Source organism: Strigops habroptila, chromosome 8 (genome assembly GCF_004027225.2).
Source record: "Strigops habroptila isolate Jane chromosome 8, bStrHab1.2.pri, whole genome shotgun sequence".
NCBI classification, from domain to species: Eukaryota; Metazoa; Chordata; class Aves; order Psittaciformes; family Psittacidae; genus Strigops; species Strigops habroptila.
The window spans coordinates 31,857,040-31,877,864 of record NC_044284.2 but is presented as its reverse complement, the minus strand read 5'-3'; the positions used below and the strand labels follow the sequence as shown (position 1 = coordinate 31,877,864).

Here is a 20,825-nt window from a genome sequence, read left to right as displayed (position 1 = left end):
TGGCCACCCCTTCCTCGCATGTGAGTATCCCAGTGACAGCTCATAAAGTGCATGTGAAGGTGCCCTCAGAGAGCCCTCTTCACTGACAAAATTGACAGCAACATACCTGCTACTTCCTGACATCTAGTGAGGTTTAATGCCCTGCACTCATGCCAGGAAGTGTAATGTGAACCATACAAAATACAACTGAGTCACAGAAAATGAAGCATTTGCACATAAAAGGGTTTTCCTCACACAAGTTGACCAATATAACAGTATTTTCCAAAGATGAATCTGAATGAAAAAAACTCCACAAATTTTAACTACATTCAAAGCATACACAAGAAAAAAAAAAATTACGTTTCAAAATTATAAACAAATTCAAATTTGGCTATGTGAAGGAGAGCATGTATAAATGAGATCTCAATTTCTGTTACCTTTGCAATGGTCTCGTGCAGGCTGAAGGAAGAATCCAGCTCTTCAGTTTTTGTTGTATGTATAGGAAAAAGAGCTTCGGAAAGAAAGCTAGAATTCTGTGAGAAAGAAATAAGAAGCCTTTTAGGATTCCACATTGATTTTCTTTCAAATGCTTCCTGGATTTTGTCGAGAGATTGAAAAACCCTTCCAATTGTTCTTAAGTTTTGCCAATTATTAAACTTATTTCACTGATCTAATTAACTGATTCCAATTCCCTGAAACAGGAAAAAACCCCTACATCTTATGACTTTATTTCTTGAATGGCAGTTGTCTTTGTAATTATGCTTCCAAAGCAGTTAAAAATTTTGCCTTGAGGGAGAAAAAATATCCACACATTTCATTTGGAGCTAGGCAGGAATCAGACATTTTATTTAATACGTTATGATTTGGTCTTCAGAAGAAATGTAAACACGTTAATCAAAGAATATATTTTTATCTTCTGCAACCACCCTACTTCTATATACAGTAATACAATCTACATACAATGGGGGTTTGGTGAATTCCCTAGAATTATATTCTTCAGGTTGACCACTCTTTTTATAACTAGGCAATCTTAATATATTACTTGTACAAGATGTTTGCCTCTTCTTGTCCTGTAAGAAAGCAAGAAGTTAGGTTGCATATTTGCTGTCACAAGGAAACAGCGAACTGAAATCCAGGTGTGGACTGAAAAAAACCCAAAACAATGTAAAAAAAAAAACCCAAACAAGAAGCCTCTGAGGTGCACAGATGCCTAAAACTGAATTTATTTTAAACATATATTCCTGATCCTCGTATAGTAAAGCAACTGACCTGAAAACTCTTTCTTTACATTGCTTTTGTGGAGCACACCTAGTTTTGCCTTTTAGGCATGACCTGAACTACCTGTCTCAGAAAACCTAGGAACCTAGCGCCCACCTAATCCCTACCTGGTATAAAAATAGGTGTAGAGGTACACCTTGGTGGACTGAGATGCTTGATTTGGTAAGCATACTCTGAATACACTGTTCACTAACAGCAATGAGTTCGGTACAAAAGCACAGAAAACATAGCCAAAGTTATTTCAAAGATCAGCAGGAGTATGTGCCAGTGCACAAGTATCATGCCATTCTAAAATATACTAGCTTTGAGGAGTTCTATTAAACATACTTGTCAAAGTGAACTCTGATGCAGAAACAACCAGAGATGTATCCACTGCATTTACTCACATCCTGAAGAGGAACAAAACATCACCTCAAGCCCTCTGCCAAACTCTGGTTAGCTCTAGGCAACTAAGTTCAGCATCTCCTTTTAGATGATCTGAATCTTTACTTGTCCATGAATCTTATTGTGGGTTTTTGTTTTAATTTTGGATGCCAGAACCTAAATATATTATTGTGTTTAGCTAGAATACCCTAAGGTCCTTTATTGTATTTCACATTTAGTGTATAATGCATTGTGTGCCACATAGAATCACATACAGGCTTAACAGAGGGAGCGACTGGGGACTGCAAAGAGACTACAAGCTCTTCATTAACATACTTCCTTGTAGCAAGTCTTTGGATCAGAGTGCTGGGAAACTAGTCCTGTCCTTTCTTTGTGAGCCCTGGCAGAATCTCCAGGGAAGTATTCAGTTTCAGATGAAGTCAGGCTAGTCCTAGAACTAGCATTTTGCATGCACCTTTTAAATGACACTGTTTTTTGTTGTTTTTTTCTTTTTTTTCCCCCTGCAGAGGGACAATAATAAGAATATAAGAAAACATATCCACTAAGAAGGGTTAAGCAAAGGAATGAGACTCATGAAATGAATATATTTTCCCGATTCAGAATCATACCATTTTATATATGCTAGTTCTGGAGGTTATAGGACCAAATATAAGAGTACCCCAATTCTGAGTGTAACTTTTATTGTCTATGAATTTACGTATAAAACAGTACTAGCAGCAATAGGAAGCTGACAATATTCCTGGCTCAAAAATGTCCAAATCATCATGAGATTATACTATGATTACATCTTTATGAACAGAATTTTGAAATATGCCTGGAGTCTTTTCAGACTAAATTCCAAATAAAATTCACAGAAGCCCATGGTCCTGTATTTAAGATGAATAATTTTTCTGGTTTAGATTATTTCCCAGCCTGTAAGGCAATACTGACAGTGTTCTGGAAACATGTCCTTTTCAAATGCCAGCTTCCTATATCTACTAAAATACTTCTTCTTCACGTTCCTCCTCTTGATATATACTGATCTTCAATAGCTTCTGTTCTTATGCTCTAAAAAAATACTCTGTAGTCCCAAGAAGTGAAGCCCTTTTTTAGTGGCATTAAACCTGGTAACGATGCCAAACACATTCTTCAACCATCATAAAGTTATTTGCAGTGGCCAAATACAGCTTTGGTTAAAAAATATTAAAACTGATCTGAGCTTTAAAAGGATTGATTTGTAAGGCTGGCACTCCACTACCTTTCAGAAAACACTACTGTTTGCTGAAAACACTCTGCAGGGTTTATTGTTTTAAACATCAGGAAGTCAGCAAATGAGAGAGACAATTTAGATGCTTTGTTTTGGCTTGCATAACCTCTTCTTATGTGACTGAGCTCTACTCTTTTGCATGCTGGGTTCTAAGCTATAAAAAGACTGAAGAAAAATAGTACTTTAGCAAAAAGAGCTGTTAACTTCAATTCAAACAAAAGAAGTTAAAAAGAAGCAGAGAAAAACTCTTACCCTCTTCCTTGAAACAAACAATATAAAGTATCTTACTCATGTAGCCCTGGGGATAAAATGGTAGTATCTGATATATGCCTGCTGAATCAGAATTATATTTGTACTAAACAATGCAGTACATCGCATGGACCCAAGCCGTAGTTCTTAATTGGGCACAGCACTGTTAGCTCTCTTCCCAAACAAGCGTGAGACATGAATTCCTTATAATCATATCAGTGACGTGGTATGGCAATATGCTCTGCTCAAAACCACTCAATGTAGGTGTAGTTCCCTACAGATGCCCAATCCACCTCCTGAACTAGTGAACTAGTACATGCACAGCTAAATGAAGCTTCTTTGAAAAGCGTTACATGGCTCATAGACATGACGTTCAAGATGTTCAAGAAAACTCAGTGAAAGGTATGTTATATTGCTGCTAAGTTTGCTTGTTGATTTTTTTCTACAAATTAATGCCTCCATGATCTGTATTCTATCAGTATTTCCATACATTTCTAGAAGGTTATTTCTGGTTGTAAGCTCCCACTACTTTCTTAAAAAAAAAAAATAAAAATAGCACTGACTCATCCAAATTTTTGTGTTCAGTGATGCATCTGTGTGTTGTCACAGAAGTACCAGAATAATAAATGAAGTCATTCTTCCCTTCAACTATTTTTTTATTTTTTTATTTTTTTAAGATTTCAGGGAAAAGATGCACAAAGTAATTTATTATAAAGATAAAATACATACTTCAAGATTATTTCATAACAACAATTCATCTTTGTTTTAAGACTGCACACTAGTTTACAGAGCCATGTCATTTATCTGGGGGAAGGTTGAGGAACACTGTCATTCTGCTATGGTAGTGCTAATGCTGTTCATCATCATTCACATAATTGCAATCAATAACTTAAAAACAATTACACTATTTATATTCATTCTTGAGCACCTTACTGAACGTCAGTGAAGGGAATGATTACTGAATTAGATTTGCTACCCAAGATCAGATTATTGCTCCATGTCGACAAGTACTTTTCTCTGGAATCTAAAACTTGATGGATCAGATGCTTGTAAAGCAGGAAAACACTGCTTAACTGGCTTTTATCCCACCCTACTTGAACACACTTATGGAGCACAGGTTGGTTAGGATTCTAGTAATCTTTCACTCATATCTCCTTCAATAATGGGATAAACAAACACTGAAAGTATACATTTGCACCCATTCTCTTAAATTAGGTGCCTTCACGGATCGGGTTTTGTTCCTTTTATGACCCTTAAATGGAAAGAAATACTCAGTCCTGAATGTTTGAATTACACATGGAAGTCGTATGATTCAACCCTAAGTCAGCTAGAGCTCTAATGTGCATTAATCCTGGTATTTTCCCAGAGGCAAACATCTCAAAGCCAAACATTATTTTTCTTTAAAACTAGGTTTTATGAGAACTGCATGCAAGAAAACAGCCTTTATCAAAAAATGAACAACAATTTGTAAACAACTTTTGCGTGTTATTTCTTTGAACAAGGAGTCATTATCTTTAGGTTCTTCCTCAGTACAACCACCCCTCATTGACTTCCCATTTTGCAACAAACTCAGCACAGTCTCTGCTAGGATCCCCAGGAAAAGAGTTGGATTTTTTTTCTACCTGTCTTGTGGTCAGACTACAAATACGCCCCTTTCTCTTCTCATCAGTCCCTTCTGTACTTGAAGGCTTGGAGGTCTTTTTGCTTTTTATTACTGTCTCCCTCTCAAACCAGTGCAGTTTAGCTCTCTTTTGTTAGCCACACCTATGCTCTGGAAAACTGCCAGATTAGTATGTTCCTCTTCTGAAAGCCACTGAGCAAGCAACCCTCCTTCCAAAGGCTTCCAACTTAGTCAGGACCACAGCAGCTGGGCAAGGTACACATGCAGCCTTTGCTACTGCCTCAGCTGCAGCCTTTTAAAGGAACACAATGTGAATAAGAAATGACCAGCAAATAAATCCAAACACATTTTGTCATCAAAAGAGCAAGTCATTTTGCTCATGATGGAATCAAAAGCCTTAGCTGCTTGCTAAGATCTTGAAAAGGAGTCACGTAGAATCACTGCTTTAAGCAGGCTTGAACATTTTTACAAAATTAAGCTTTGTGCCCAGGAAATAAAGGCTTTCCTATAAAGCGTACATGAAATAAAGCAAATTACTACAATTTTCATATATTTGTACATATCCACAGATAACATTTATTATTCTCTGTGTGTACAGACAGTACTTGCAAATAATTAATCCAAGATTACTAGATTACTATCTGAAATAACTTCCTGACATCTTGCTCTGCAGTTATAAAGGGATATCTTTAAAACAGTTCCTTTTTTTTTCTTCATAAAACCCACCTCCATAAAAAACTACTAGAAAGGCAAACATATTCTGTTTCTCTTGCCTTTTATTGTTTTTCAAGCACTAGGCTCATCAGAGAAAGCTGCAGGAACTTTCCAAGTAACAGAAGCCCACTCTTTATCCCAGGGAGCACATGGCAGAGAAACGAGTCTAGATGGTGTTTCAAGAGTACCTCTCAGCATTTAACAGCATGAGCAACACTTTCCAACAGCGAGAAACTGAATCAGACTCCTCATTTATTCTTTCAGCAAGCTCACAGTAACAAGCGTGTGTTTTTTGGCGGTTGCTTTTATGTTTGTTTTGGGTTTTGTTGGTTTTTTTTTTTCTTTTTCTACAGCAATTTGCTAAGCAGATTTCTAGTATATACACACTAAGAAAAAGACATGCTAATCCCAAGATCACTAAACTAACTATATTATTCCTTTATGTTTTTCACCCACAGTACAAGTTACAGCTACAGCTGCTGTCCTTGTACTCTCCCGCTCTCACTTCCTAAACAAAACTCATCTGTCTCCATTTCTAGTCAGGCACTAGTATCACCCTCACCTTTACAATGGGCAGAGTATTCTGCATATTGTGCAGCTGAATGTTCTCAAGATGCTATCAATTTATGGAAAAACCTTTTCAAGGTCAGACCACTGTGAATCACCATAAAACTTAGGAGGCTCAACTTCCAGTCATGCCTTTGAAAATTCCCTCTTTGCTGTTTATTGCCCTTCATAAATTGTTCTTTAGGTACATCGCTATCCAAATGGATTAAGAACATTTGCTCTTCTGATATGAAGCTATGCTGTTATCATACAATCTGTACAATCTAGAAATGACCCCACCAATAATCCTTGAACTCCCAGCGTAATGATTTGGTTTCTCTATGAGCTCTTCAAAAGAGAAATGAACATGAATTTGGAACCAGGCTTCCAAAACCCCGTTTTTGTCTCATCTTCCTTTTGGAATGATCAGTTAACCTGATCTTTTCAATACTCATTTAATGAAGCATTCTGTGAAATTAGAAAGACATTGATGTTCCACTTTTCAAATAATGGGTCATTTCTGATTAAACTTCGATTGAACATTCAACTTTCAATCTTAAAACAAATTGCCTCCTTTTCTTTTTAATTTGAACCCAATTTCCTGCTGCCCTCGGGTCTTGTGACAGTAATTAATTGATTTATGAATTGATTAAATGAGGATCGAAAATGCAGGAAAAAAACCCTTAAAGCCCCTAACCTGGCTTACTCTTGCTTATTTATGATGGACACTTGCACAAAAATTCACTTCTGATTTACTAGACTCATTTTTAAAAGTTATCCTTCCTCAACTAATTAAGTGAACATAATGCTTCACCTTCTAAAGGTACTAAATATGCCATCCTTTGTGTACTGTCTTACAGCATACCTTCAATTTATATGCCATCTTTCAACCAATGCATTTTAAATCATGAATAAATTCCCACAGCACTTCTGGTGGTTTAACGTAAAACACAGTAAATACCAAGACATACTTTGGAGATTTATTTTGCTGTCATTAAAAAAAAAAACCCAAAAAACAAAAAACAAAAAAAAACAAAAAAACAAAAAAAACCACCAACCAAAAAAAAAAAACCCCAAAAAAATTTATCACACACTGTCTTAGAACTGGAAATAGTTCCATGGTACATGCAACAAACAATTTTTTTTTTTTTTTTTTAGCAGGCCATGACAATGCTGCACCCACAACAGAGAGTCCTGTTTTCTTGAGTATTAACTTTAGAAACAGTTCAATTACCAGTTAGGAAACTCAAATTATGTAACTAATAATTCCTTAACATGCTCTCATTCCATCCCGAATACATTTTTCTTGCCTGCTGAATATTCCCAGCATTTATAAGAAAACATCCCTCTGTCCTTAACTTGGTGAATAACACACAAATACCTCAAGAATTTTGTGTGTTTTGTTTGTTTGAGGTTTTTTTGAAAGTAACATGCAGTGGAGGTTTCTCCACCCAGAAAAACGCTCAATCTGGAAAAAGACAGTCCTAAGATTCAAGTTCTTTAATCAGTTTGACTTTACCCTTACTTATATTTGACTCTACTGTCCGTATTTTTGACAGCTTTGCCCTTCAGCACTTCACAATATTTGTGCCACCAATTTTGTACTGCACAAATGTAAAAGCCTCTTAGAAAGGTACAACAGAGAGCAAGCAGTGAGAGCAAAAAACTGTCTGAAATTTGTACAGGTAGACCAAACAGTATAAAAATGCCAATCTAACACTGCTAAAGTCTGCAAAGCAAAAACACAAAAGGAGGATGAAAGCCAAGAGAAACCTGTTTATTTTTTCATGCAGACCAAAGAATAATGTTTTGGAGAGGAGAATTTAGGGGTATAAAGATTCTGCTGCATCAGGACTGAGAATATAATCATTTACCTGTCCACATATATATATGTGTGTGTCTGTGCTATGAGCCACTAAACTGTTTCACTCTTTCTGCCTTTTTGTAATACAACAGTATGAAGAATAGAATTGCAGCAACCTGAGGAACACTCACAAACATGCACTGTCTGATAACTAAAACACAAAGCTGGTAGTCAGTGCTTACCTTCATAATCATCCTGGGAAGCAAATCTAGCTGGGAGGTTAAATTTACCTGCAGAGCACAAACTATAAAGTAACGCTGGTGCCCAAAACTATCACCCAAAAATCCAGAGGCTTACAACTGCATGAGGACGTGTCTGAATCTGTATTCAAAGCAATTGCCAAAAATTTGTCATAACATCAAGGCGAAAGCCCCCTCAGAAGAAAAGATAAAAAGAGAGCAGTGACAAGAACAAAAACACCTGTGAAATCTGCACTGCAGGTTCTCACTAACTCCTTATTCCATTTTACCCTAGCATCAAGCAATTGGCATATGATGTCTTGGCAGCAAATACACAATTGTATTCCTTTGTGAAACTGGTGTGTCACCTCAGCTGGGCTATAAGACTATCTGATCCCCATTTTCCCTTTTTTTTTTTTTTTTCCTGGCAGGGTGTTAGAGATTGAACCAGACATCTGAGTGGAATGAAGATCAACAAAAAAAAAAAAAAGAGTAATGGAAAAGGGTATCTCATATGCTAAAATATGGCTTATCATCAGCTATCTGGAATATTTTTAGTTTGAGAGGATGCTGCAGACTGAAGCAGATTTTCAAATAGATTTACTGAAAAAGTGGATTATCTAGCATAGAACATACTAAAGCCAAAGTGCAGTACTCTGCAGTGTGGGTTAAACTGGATCAATGGCATTAACACCAGGCATTAATGTACAGCATATAGGATTTCTCACTAATAAAGGCCCTTAAAGCTGCAAACATATTGCAGAAGAGAGTGCACGTTTTCCATCTCACGAGTAGGCTGCCTGTTCCCTTTCTAGCAAATGCTCTTGATATCTAATTAAATATTCCCCAAAAAATCCACACAGGATTATGAAGTGATATAAAAGTTGGTTTTCACTTGTCATTACTTAAATGAAACTAAAATTATAATGTGTACTCTTTCAAATTCTTTTTAGAAAGCCATGCTTTGCAGTTGCCACAGCCTAATGTGTGTTGAAAATCTCATTCAAAGTCAGAATGACCCTATGTTGTGAAAATGGGCATGCTGGAAGAAGTTTTTGACAAGAAGCTTTTCTTTAGAATTTTTCCATTTTGGTTCACTAAAGAACTTTTAGAAAAGAAACAAAACTAAATCTATCTACTGTTTTAATATTCTGGAAAAGATGCTCAGTGACCTTGTGATGCCATCAGATGCCAGATAAAATAAGCAAGGCCTGCCAAATCAGACTACACAGAAAACAGAAGAGGCAGAATTGGAATCACTGCTGCACAATTTATTTTATTATTCAACTCAACTGTAGCCAGAAAAACTCAAGCCAACAGTAATCAGACAGGAAAAGAATATAAGCACTTTACTCTCATCTCTTTTAACTTAATGTTTTCTTCCTTGCAATAGTAAGTGAATTGAAATAATCACTGTAAAGCTATAAATTCACAGACTGCAGCACAAAGAAAGCAACTTTTAACACATCAGAATACTTGCATAGCTTTATTCTTCTCTAGAATTCTCCCTTGATGCTTTTTAAACTGAAAGCAGAATCAGCAGTTTAAGTAAGAGGAAGCAGCCCAAGCCAGAAAGCTGGAACCCTCACAGAGGATCTTTCTAAAGTTTCAGAATTTTAGAAATAGGAGGTTCAGTTTAGAGTTACTACATTTAAGAGACAACACCTTTTCTTGGATGTGTCATGTGAAGGATGCAAGAACATTTTGTAACATTTTAGGATCAATTGTGAGCATTCAAGTTACATGGAAAACATGCAGTGCCAGTAAGATCATCCTAACAATGTCCTGCCATAAGCCATGAATTCCAGTGACAATGTCTTTCATAATCACAAATATTTTAAAGCATGATGGTTTTATTTCCTGATTTGATGCTTCCTACTTCCAGTTTTTATTTTTAGTGCTTTAAAACACTATATAAGGTATTATACTGAATGAAGAAATCCAGACAGACATTGTGTAGGTGGGAACCGTGCAGTTTTGCAGTAACAATCAGAATCGGCTTTTGCTAACAACAATGTCTTCAAAGACGGTATTTATTTATTGAAAGTCTAATTAAACAGTTCTTTACTGGCCATGATAAGATACATCAAACAATGCAAATTTTGAGAGGATGTATCATTGACTAAAATCACAGTTATCTGATAGTCCAGTGATCTTGATTATTTTTCCTGAAGTATTAAAAGACAAAGCTGAGTGCCACAGTACTAGTATCTGCTGACACAAAACAAGTTCTGATACTTATTCCAGATACTCTGCCAGAAGATTTTTAGTTGGTCTGTTGAATTTAGCCACTCAGAACAACAACGCTGAAATGCTGTCTTGAATGCGACATGCCATTAACTTCTCCAGAGAGGACAGATAATTCAGTGTCTTGTATCCTTAGATAATACATGTTCCAGTAACTAGATGCTTCAGCAGGCTATCAAACAGAAGCAGTAATTAGTGTCTAAGCAAATGTCTCTCATGCTTTTCACATCCCATTGACCCTGTTTAACTTCCAACCTCTCTTTCTTCCACTGACTTTCAACAGCCCTCAGCCAGTTCCAAGAAAATTAAGAGGCTACGAGAGAATCTGTAAGAACAGTTTATAGCAACATGTATTCATGCAGTGTGAGTGCTAAAGAAGCTGTGCATTTTTGTTACTGTGCGTAAAGAATTTTTCCCTTCTGGATACACAGTGGAATGTTCGCGATGTCAAAGCACTAGGATTTGTGAGACCAAACAGATGCTTTTGGAACAAAGTAATGTATCCAACTGATGAACATCATCAGTTTGACTAACACTAGTGGAGTAACAGAAATGCTCTTCCATGTAAGTAGCTAAGTAGTCATATTATTCAATAAAACAACTCAAGCAATCAAATGAACATCAAATGTATTTTGTCTTGTAAAACACTAACTCACTAACCTTAACAATTTCAGCATGCTCTCACTACGAAATACAACTAAATTAGCATCCAAGCAGATGGACTACTGTATTAATGTATTATGGGTGAGTACTACACTAAGTAACCTCTGAATGTACTGAGAAATTAGAAAGCACTAATTTATGCTAAAGACAGAAAAGAAAACATGTTGGTCAGAAGAAATGTAGTATGAACAAACAAAAGCATAGCTATTATAAAGGCACTATATCCATAAGTAAGAAAGGGAAGACACGCAAGTAGCTGTGGTTTGGACCTACCTTCAAAAGTAGTCCCAAGACAACCTACTGGGGACAGTTTGAACTATCTTTTCTTACAGACTGGCAGCTCATCATTTGTCCATGAACAAAAATGAAACCTCTCTTCACCTTGACACATCTAACTCCCATTGCTGCACCTTGTTGACCATAATGTTCTACTACGAAGTTCATAAAACCTGCCAGCAGCAAATGCAGCAGCAGCAAACTCTCTAGAGATGGTTTAGAAAAAGGAAATCGTGGGTTCCCAAGCAACCTGCCATTCTGAGGCTGATATGCATTTGCTTCTTTGCAAAGAATATCTGGTGTCTCTGTTATTCTAAGCATACTAGTCCTTTGACTCTTTCATACATGGATGAAACGTCTCCCGTAACTCCCCACTGGCAACTACCAGCTGTGTATTTCCTTAAAAAAATGAACATACACCAGGGAGAAAGAAGCAGTGAAACATGGAAGGGAGCCATGCAGAGCCGTATTTTCCGATGGAAAAGCTACCAAACTGCAGATCATCACAGCAGCACACTGCTGTTATGCAAACTTCTATTAATCTAGATACAGAAGGGGAAATATGGTTTCTATTTAAGGTAGGAATCTCCCTGGAATATCAGGATCAAACAATTGGTGCTAATTCTCTTCTAAGGACATTCATGCATATGCCACAGGCCTGGAAGATTTGTTTTGAGCAGCTAAGGCTTGAAGTACACCATGTCTTCATATATGGTCTGCCTTGATCCTTCAAAGAAAATGATGCCATGATGCTTCTAATTGAAATTCCTGATAAATATAGTTTGATCTGATAAATTAATTGGTACTAGGTGACACTTAATCCAGGTGGACATTGTAACAGAAGAAAAACATCATAAAATTTTCCAGAAGAGCCTGGTCATCTGTAGATCATCCAAGTTGTCACTCTTTCCTGCCAGGAAAGGGACTAGAGGACATACCAGAAGTAAAAGAGAAAACAATCTGGATATGGAGTAACAGTGAGATTAATGATGTGATCAAAAATGTTGCGATAACTGCATTAAGAATATAGAGATCTGAAACTTCAGAACATAACTGGTTGATCTTAAGCACTGTAACTGTTTGACTAGTGAACTACATGAGTGATAAAAAAATGGCTCCCAATAAAGGGTATCATTGATTAGACAACTCATGTTTGCTTTAGATATACACACAAGTACAAGTTTGTGTTCTTAGAATTAAATTTCTTGCTTTACATAGGATTTGCTGACAAAACTATACTCCAGACTTTTCTGCCTTCCATAATGCCACCTTGATTCTATACATCTATATAAACATACGTATATAAAAATAAAGTGTGCTTACATATATGTATCTTTATAAATAATCCTTGACAAGAACTTTTCTAAAAAAGAATGCAAAGGAACATTGGTCAGAAATTTACAGTGACAGTTATCAGGGTTTGTTTACAATACATTCAGCTGCTTCACATTACAGTCCATGTTACATTCCTAGCTAAGATGCAGCTCAGACATTGTAGCTAGAAGACAGAGGTTGTATCTGTCGCTGGGGATTATCTGTCCTTGAGTTTGCAAATTGCTTACTGGTTGTTTTCAGGTTTGTTGACATATACAGTCCATTCTGTAACTAAGATACAGAGACAGAGAACTACTCTTTCAAAGAAATGGTAGATTTTAATAAATTAAAATTTAATAATAAATTTTATAATAAAATATAATAAATTTATAATAAAAATTTATAAAAATTTTTATTATAAATAAATTTATAATAAAAATTATATAAAAAATTTATAATGAATAATCTCCCAGCCAGAGAAATGGTAATAGCTCACCAGTAGGCAGAAATTACCTTTATTTTCATTGCTTGTTTTGAGAAATTTAAGTAACAGTGTGCTGGAGGTCATCATGGTAATGGACATAGCTATTCCTGTGGTAATATAGCCAGGAGCCATCAACTGCATTACTGAATTACCTATGCTGCTATGACTGATACGGTGGTTGCAAATTTGAAAATAAAAAAAATACTACAAATGCTTCCTTCAAGTTCCACTTAATTAAGTTAAACTCACAGAGGTTAATTACTTAGACAATTTCACTGAACTAAAATTAAATAATATAAACATCATGTCAAGGTCATAACTGGAACCAACTCGCTATATCAGTGAATCAATACTGATAGGAAACAGACTCTGTCGGTCATCAGTGGGACAAAGATAGAATCATAGAACAGTCAGGGTTGGAAAGGACCTTAAGATCATCTAGTTCCAACCCCCCTGCCATGGGCAGGGACACCTCGCACTAAACCATGTCGCCCAAGGCTCTGTCCAACCCGGCCTTGAACACTGCCAGGGATGGAGCATCCACAACTTCCTTGGGCAACCCATTCCAGTGCCTCACCACCCTTGCAGTAAAGAACTTCTTCTTTATATCTAATCTAAACTTCCCCTGTTTAAGTTTGAACCCATTACCCCTTGTCCTACCACTACAGTCCCTAAGGAAGAGTCCCTCCCCAGCATCCTTGTAGACCCCCTTCAGATACTGGAAGGCTGCTAGGAGGTCTCCACGCAGCCTTCTCTTCTCCAGGCTGAACAGCCCCAACTCTCTCAGCCTGTCTTCATACGGGAGGTGCTCCAGCCCCCTTAGCATCCTCGTGGTGCTCCTCTGGACCTGCTCCAACAGCTCCACGTTTTTATGTTGAGGACACCAGAACTGTACACAATACTCCAAGTGAGGTCTCACGAGAGCAGAGTAGAGGGGCAGGATCACCTCCTTCGACCTGCTGGTCACACTTCTTTTGATGCAGCCCAGGATACGGTTGGCTTTCTGGGCTGCAAGTGCACACTGCCGGCTCATGTTAAGCTTCTCGTCAACCAACACCCCCAAGTCCTTCTCTGCAGGGCTGCTCTGAATCTCTTCTCTGCCCAGCCTGTAACTGAGCCTGGGATTGCCCTGACTCAGGTGTAGGACCTTGCACTTGGCTTGGTTAAACTTCATAAGGTTGGCATCGGCCCACCTTACAAGGATGTCAAGGTCCCTCTGGATGGCATCCCTTCCCTCCAGCGTATCAACCGAACCACACAGCTTGGTGTCATCAGCAAACTTGCTGAGGGTGCACTCAATCCCATTGAAGGGCGCACTCAATCCCACTGTTCGTGGTAAGATCCCAGCGTGGCCATTCTGGCTGACTGGACAGAGCGTCCTTACCCTTTACACATAGCCAACATCCGGAACTTCCACATCACCTGATCTCTGCGAATTTGTATGATCAGTTCGAAACTTTACCTTTACTCCTCCAAGAAACAAAACTGCAGCTGAAGGTCCCCATAACACACGATTACAATGGTGCTCCTAACCACTTACCACCGAACCCCACAATTTAGGGATGTTCAGCACTTTTTGCACTCTAGACGAAAATTGGTATAAACACCAGTTTCACATTCACTTTTAAAAAGACACAAGCCAGATGCACTGAAGAGCACTCCATACTGCCTAAGCCCTTCCTCTACACTAACACAAGCACATGAAAGAGAGAAAAAAAAGCATGCAGCACAGGAGTTATTTTTAGGTAAACTAGGCCTGAAGTTCTCTCCATCAAGGACCGCTCCTCTGCTTCTTTTCTCATAAGAAAGAAAACATAGAAAGCTTTTGATTTGTTTTGAAAGAAGTGCACGACGTGTCAGCCTAAGCATGTAAATACTGAAATCAAGAAACTGCAGTAAGCTTCCCTAAAGAGCGGTAAAAAAGGAAGAAAAGAGAACAGGACAGGAGGGAAGGGAGGAAGCAGAGGCAGATGGTAAAAAAAACCTGAGAGGCCACATTCATTGAAGAGTTAAGATTTAGTGGCTTCATTTTTACACAAGTGTGGGCAAAAAAATCACTTTTAAGGGCTCTAATGAAAGTTGAAAGTTACCTTCAAAAAGTTATGCATATTTCAACAGAAATAAAAATCATCACGCATTCTCTCTAAAGACGACACTATCTCAAACTGTCAAAATTCTAAACTCTTCTACATATATTACATACAAATGCCTTCTATAAAGAGACCTCTTTTCATTTTTCTTCTAAATTAGCTTAGTGGTCCATGGTATTACACTATCTTGGTCTAGCCTGTGAATAATGTGACAGGTAATTTTTATACTTCTTGCCTGTGCTTAAGTCTGAGTGAAGATACGGAAAACAACTTTTATGGCCTAGGTGTAAAAGTAAATGTTCTATAAGCCCTGGATATCCAAACTTAGACATAAAATATTTCATGCTAAATATGCGTCCGTCAATAAATAACAAAAAAGAGGGTTGGTTTGTGGTGGTTTTTTATTGTTTGGTTATTGTTTGTGTGGGGGTTTTTTTGTGTGGTTTTTTTTTTTTTTTATAATAATGCTCAGTAACTTGTTTTTTCTCAAAACAAAATGATAATGCTAACATTGATGTAACCTACCACATTATCACACACAGGATTTAGGATTCTATGTCATCAGATAGGAATCATAATGTACTAGTATGCACTGAGAAAGATAAGTAATATGCAGATAATGTAAGTAATCACCTATAAATTAAAAATTGTATTCCTCATGAAATTATTGACTGCAATGACATAGAAATGGACATTTTCCATCTTGAAAAAGCTCAAAATGCTCCTCTACCAGCTTAAGTTTGCAAGTGATCGAAACAGATTCAAAATGCTGAACACTTGAATGTTTGATTTACAATGCTGAAGAAACAATCACATCTCTAGCTGAAATTATGGCAAACCCAGATTATATTTTCTCTTGTACTCAAAGCAAGGCTATTTTTCTGTTTCTGTGATTTACTTATGTTCCAGTACTTCAGCAACTATGCTATAAACTGTGCTAAGACAGACATAATCAAACTGAATTAACTTGCAACTATGGTTGGTTCTTTTCTCTTTAGTGAAGAAGCCCACTACTACATTTCCAAATTGTCATGGTTTAAGCTCAGCCAGTAACTGAGAACCACGCAGCCACTTGCTCACTCCCCCACTTCTTCCTCCCCCTGCTCCCGGAGGGATGGGGAGGAGAATCGAAAGAATGTAACTCCCACGGGCTGAGATAAGAACAGCCCAGTAGCTAAGGTATAATACAAAACTACTACTGCTACCACCAATAACAATAATGATAAGGGAAATAACAAGGGGAGAGGATACAATTGCTCACCACCCGCCAACCAATACCCAGCCCGACCCAAGCAGTGATCTGGGCCTTCCGGGTAACTCACTCCAGTTTATATACTGGGCATGACGTGCTGTGGTATGGAATACCCCTTCGGCCAGTTTGGGTCAGGTGTCCTGCCTCTTCTTGTCAGCTTCCTCCCAGCTTCCCCTCCTCCCTGGCAGAGCATGAGACTGAGAAAGTCCTTGGTTGGAGTAAACATTACTTAGCAACAACTACAAACATCGGTGTTATCAGCACTGTTCCCAGACTAAAGTCAAAAACACAGCCCTGCGCCAGCTACTTAGAAGGAGAAAAATGGCTGCTATAGCTGAACCCAGGACACAAATATCGATCTTTAAAACCTGCTTTCCTCTATTCCCTTTCACGAAGGTAAAAAGGCAAGTGCGGCCATCAGATTAAAATGCTGAATCCAGCAAACTACATTTTTAAGGTACTCCACCCAGAAGAGGAAAAATGATATGGGATAATGCTTATATAAAAAGAAAAACTAGGCAAAATCTAAAGAAATAAGGAAGGAAATAAAGAGAAACGTAAGCAGATTAAAAGAGGAAGTATGTATAAGCTTTTTCAGTTCTGAGTGTCTCTGACAGGTAAAACTATGGCTAGAGACAGGAAAAAACACAAAATTTTCCAGACCATGCTGTTGGTCCTGTTATTATATTTTTATATAATAAATGCAGTGTAAAAATGAAAGGAAGTATTTATGCTAAACAACTTTCTGGAGAATGCTGGAGATAACCCTGACACCCTACTGCAAAAGCTATGTCATATTTTAAGACAAATACATGGTACATTATAAGATGTAAAATTAACATTAATCTATGTTAAGTAAAAGTTGGCAGAAAGTTGTCTGAAAGAGTCAGGTCATTCAGTAGTTACAACACTATGGAAGACTCACGTGTCATCTCTCCATATACCTGAAGTACTGACATGCATATCCTTGGCATAGCAGAATCTGACTTCCCCTTTCCATGTTTGACAAGGCCACTAAAGAAGCGGAGTTAGAAAATAGCCCTTAATTTTGCCTCAGTTTCAGTGATCCTGTGAAATCTGCCTCTCCTTCCTCAGAAATAATGCCCTAATACCAGCCTTAACTTGTACCAAAAGCATGCAGGAGCAGCCCTAGTCAAAATATATCCCAGCACATTTAGCCTTTCTCAGTATATACTGCCTGAAATCACTATTTCTCTAACCAACAGCTGTGTAAACAACTTACATTTTAAATTACAACTTTTCCATAACAGGTGATGCTTCTATTGCAACTAAAAAGTAATGGGGTAAAACACTGCTCAGATGCCCAAGAGATTTATTTTACTCTGCCTCTGTAGTAGAGAGAATCTATACTGCTGAATAAAGCTACAACTCCTCACTGTGATGTTATTTATATTACAAAGAACCTTTTGAAAAGTTCATAGATAAAATTCCAAAACTGTAGCAAAAGTTGAAACTTTCACACATTTTAATTAAGTGATTACCACTTGAATACCTTGCATCCTTCTCACGTTTACGCTTCAAGCCTTTCATCTCATTACGCTTCAAGCCTTTCATTGTTCCATTACACAAGCATGTGAAAAAAATAAGAAGGAAAGACAAAAGCCAAACTGGGTAAAGAAGCTAAACTTTTTGAGTGCAGTGGTTTGACCAGAAGTACAAACTGTTTCTTAGAAATATCACTTTGATTATGAAAGACATTTTACAGACTTGGATTTAATATGCTGCACAGTACCACTGCTAAACCCTGTTCTACAGCAACAGAGAAATCAAGGGCTTTCTTTAATAAGTAAAAAAGTAAGTTTGTTTTGCTTCTCTGAATATGAAGTAATTTCCAATTGAGTTTCAGAGATATTAAACACAAATAAAATTGACACTATTTAGAATTGTGGGAACTCAGCATATTTAACGGCTGAAGCACCTCAGGATGATCAGCCAGAACATGTGTCAAAATTTTGAGGGATTTTTGTTTCAAGTGACTCTGATTATAAAGAAATGATCTTGGGAATCTAAGCCACAAGTTCTCTTCCTCCACAGGCTTTCCACCCATTGCCTTTAAACTACACCAATTATATCCACTTTCTGAAATAAATCATTCTATCCTTACAAAACAACTTACTTAACAAGTAAGTGTTCTGTTGAGCCTGTGACTTAAACCACTTTCTGTTATCATAGCCACAGATTTGAATAATGAGCTTTTTATTTCTGTAAAGCTAAGTTTCAATAATTTTTAACACTTTTCTATTTTGTAGACATCATTCACAAGAGCAGAGCTGGGTCTACGGTGACTGTTACTTCATATGGAAGAACGCAGTCATCAGTCACACAACTGAAATAAACTATTTAATACTAGAATTTCCATTAATGTGAGAATTTTAAAAACATGTCAAAAAGCAACAGAAAAGGATGAAAAAAGACACATAAGGGAAGAGAAAAAAGTGATAAAGCAGTATTTTCTGTTACACAGGCACATGATCAATGCATATTCATTCAGAAAGAAGAACCATGAGGAATTCAAATATAAAATGAATGCATGCTCTTCAGATCACACCCCACCATATCCAATGCTTTCAGTTATTCTTAATTTACAATCAAGTAACCAAGAGCTGAGCTTTAGTCATGTTGTTTAAAATATAAAAATGCCACAGGTGAAGAATTTACATCTAAGACACTAAGCAGAATCACAATGAACAGTGATGTATCCAAAATCACAGTTTTGTCCATTATATGCACATAGTTTCTATCATTATGGAGGATATTTATGTATTATACCTGTTGTAAGATTTTTCAGTTTGAAAATACATTGACATACAAACATTACTAATATTTTCAAGGGTACAGAAATGGTCCACACATGGGGAAAAAAAAAATATATCAGAATTTACTCACTTGCTCCAATTTGTCATTCCTGATGTACCGATGATCATACAATCGAGTAATTCCATTGATACCTAGCTTTTACTGCAGTAGTTAAAGAGCAGTACAGAGTTTTGTTACTATAATAACAGAGACAAGCCTGTGATCTAAGACCTCTTACTTTATGGTGCTCTTTCTTGTTGATGTAAAGCTAAGTGAAGATGTTTCTAATACTATTCTCCACTGAGGTGAGGACTAATAGACTTATAATAATGGGCTTTCAGTGCTAGAGAAACTCAGGTTTTAAATCAACATTATATCTCTCTCTGGAGACTCTATATGGTCACTTGGATGCAAATTAATCATTAAGTTGAATAGCAGGACACCTCAAGATAAGATAATCTGCACTATTAGGAAAAGCTTATCAGCCTTTCTTCTAATACATTACAAATCAGAATGTGACTCTCACATGGAGGTAAAGCCAGTGCACCAGAGGTTAGGAAGAGAGGAAGGCTTTCTTCAGTAACTGCATGAGAACCCTTGGAAATTGGTTAATATATTTTTTTCCACTTGAGAAATTCTTCCAAGTTTACTTCTTACTTGCACACTAAAATGTTGCATATTTTCTGCTAGTAAATAAATGAGCTACATTTCTCTCAGTGTATTTTTATACTAGTGGTTCAATACTTACAATGTGCTTTTAGTAGTTCACAGATCTGACCACAGGCATTTGCCATGCAGATTTAATCTCCCTGAGGCTGTGCAGTTTGCTGTATTAGGTAATTTCAAGCAAGATAGTTTTACTTACTCTTCTGGTCTGAATGTTTCCTCTTACAACTTTTATTCCCTTTTATTTACTCCTCGGGTTGCTGCCAATGAAAAGCTTTTACAACCTTCTCTCTGACAACTGGCATTACACTGACTCTGTAAGAAATGCATTTCTAAAGCTGACCTGTGACTGTTGCTCTGTAGGCAGACTGCAAGGCACAGGTCTTTGGCTTTTTTACTCTAAAACTTTGAGTGTGGAACAGCATCAGTTTTATGTGACTTTGCATGCTGACAGGTGGATAAAATAAACTACTAATGTATATTCCAAAAGAAGAGAATTTCCCGAGTAGGTCACAACAGTGAAAGAAACAGCAGAGGAAACCAACCTGGCAAAATTATAGTCTACAAAAGCATATCAAAACATCTTACTTCTGAAATCTGGTTTCCGAAATCCAAATCTTGTTTTGCAATGAAGCTGACAAAGCTGAGGCATAGTTTAAAAAGCTGAATGGCTTGGAAACAAACAAAAATCCCTCCTTGCAACTTGAAGATTATTTGCAGTCACTGATCTGCACAAGAGAAATTCCTACAATGCTTATTAGTATGGCTATAAATCCAGAATAATTTGTCTCCCTTATAATAACGCTATCCCTGTTTGATACAATAAACATAATCCCCAATAAATAATTGCAATAAACAGATGAAAATAAACAGATTCCTTGTCTGACAGAATATAGGGGAGACAATGAGTCTGTGTTTTGAGGGACTGTTAATAATTGCTATAATAAATAATAAAA

General features: G+C 37.1%; 1 protein-coding gene across 10 annotated transcripts in view; it reads right to left on the bottom strand.

Annotated features, from left to right (window-relative positions):
- The window catches only part of NAALADL2 (N-acetylated alpha-linked acidic dipeptidase like 2), a 494,598-nt gene that overhangs the window by 60,234 nt on the left and 413,539 nt on the right, over positions 1 to 20,825 (bottom strand). For 9 of the 10 annotated variants that reach the window (XM_030494655.1, XM_030494657.1, XM_030494654.1 and 6 more), the window contains one exon: positions 417 to 512. The exons of the other annotated variant lie outside the window; for it this stretch is intronic. In XM_030494655.1, coding sequence (XP_030350515.1) covers positions 417 to 512 — 96 coding nt within the window. The remainder of the gene's footprint in view (positions 1 to 416; positions 513 to 20,825) is intronic. 10 annotated transcript variants of the gene reach the window in all.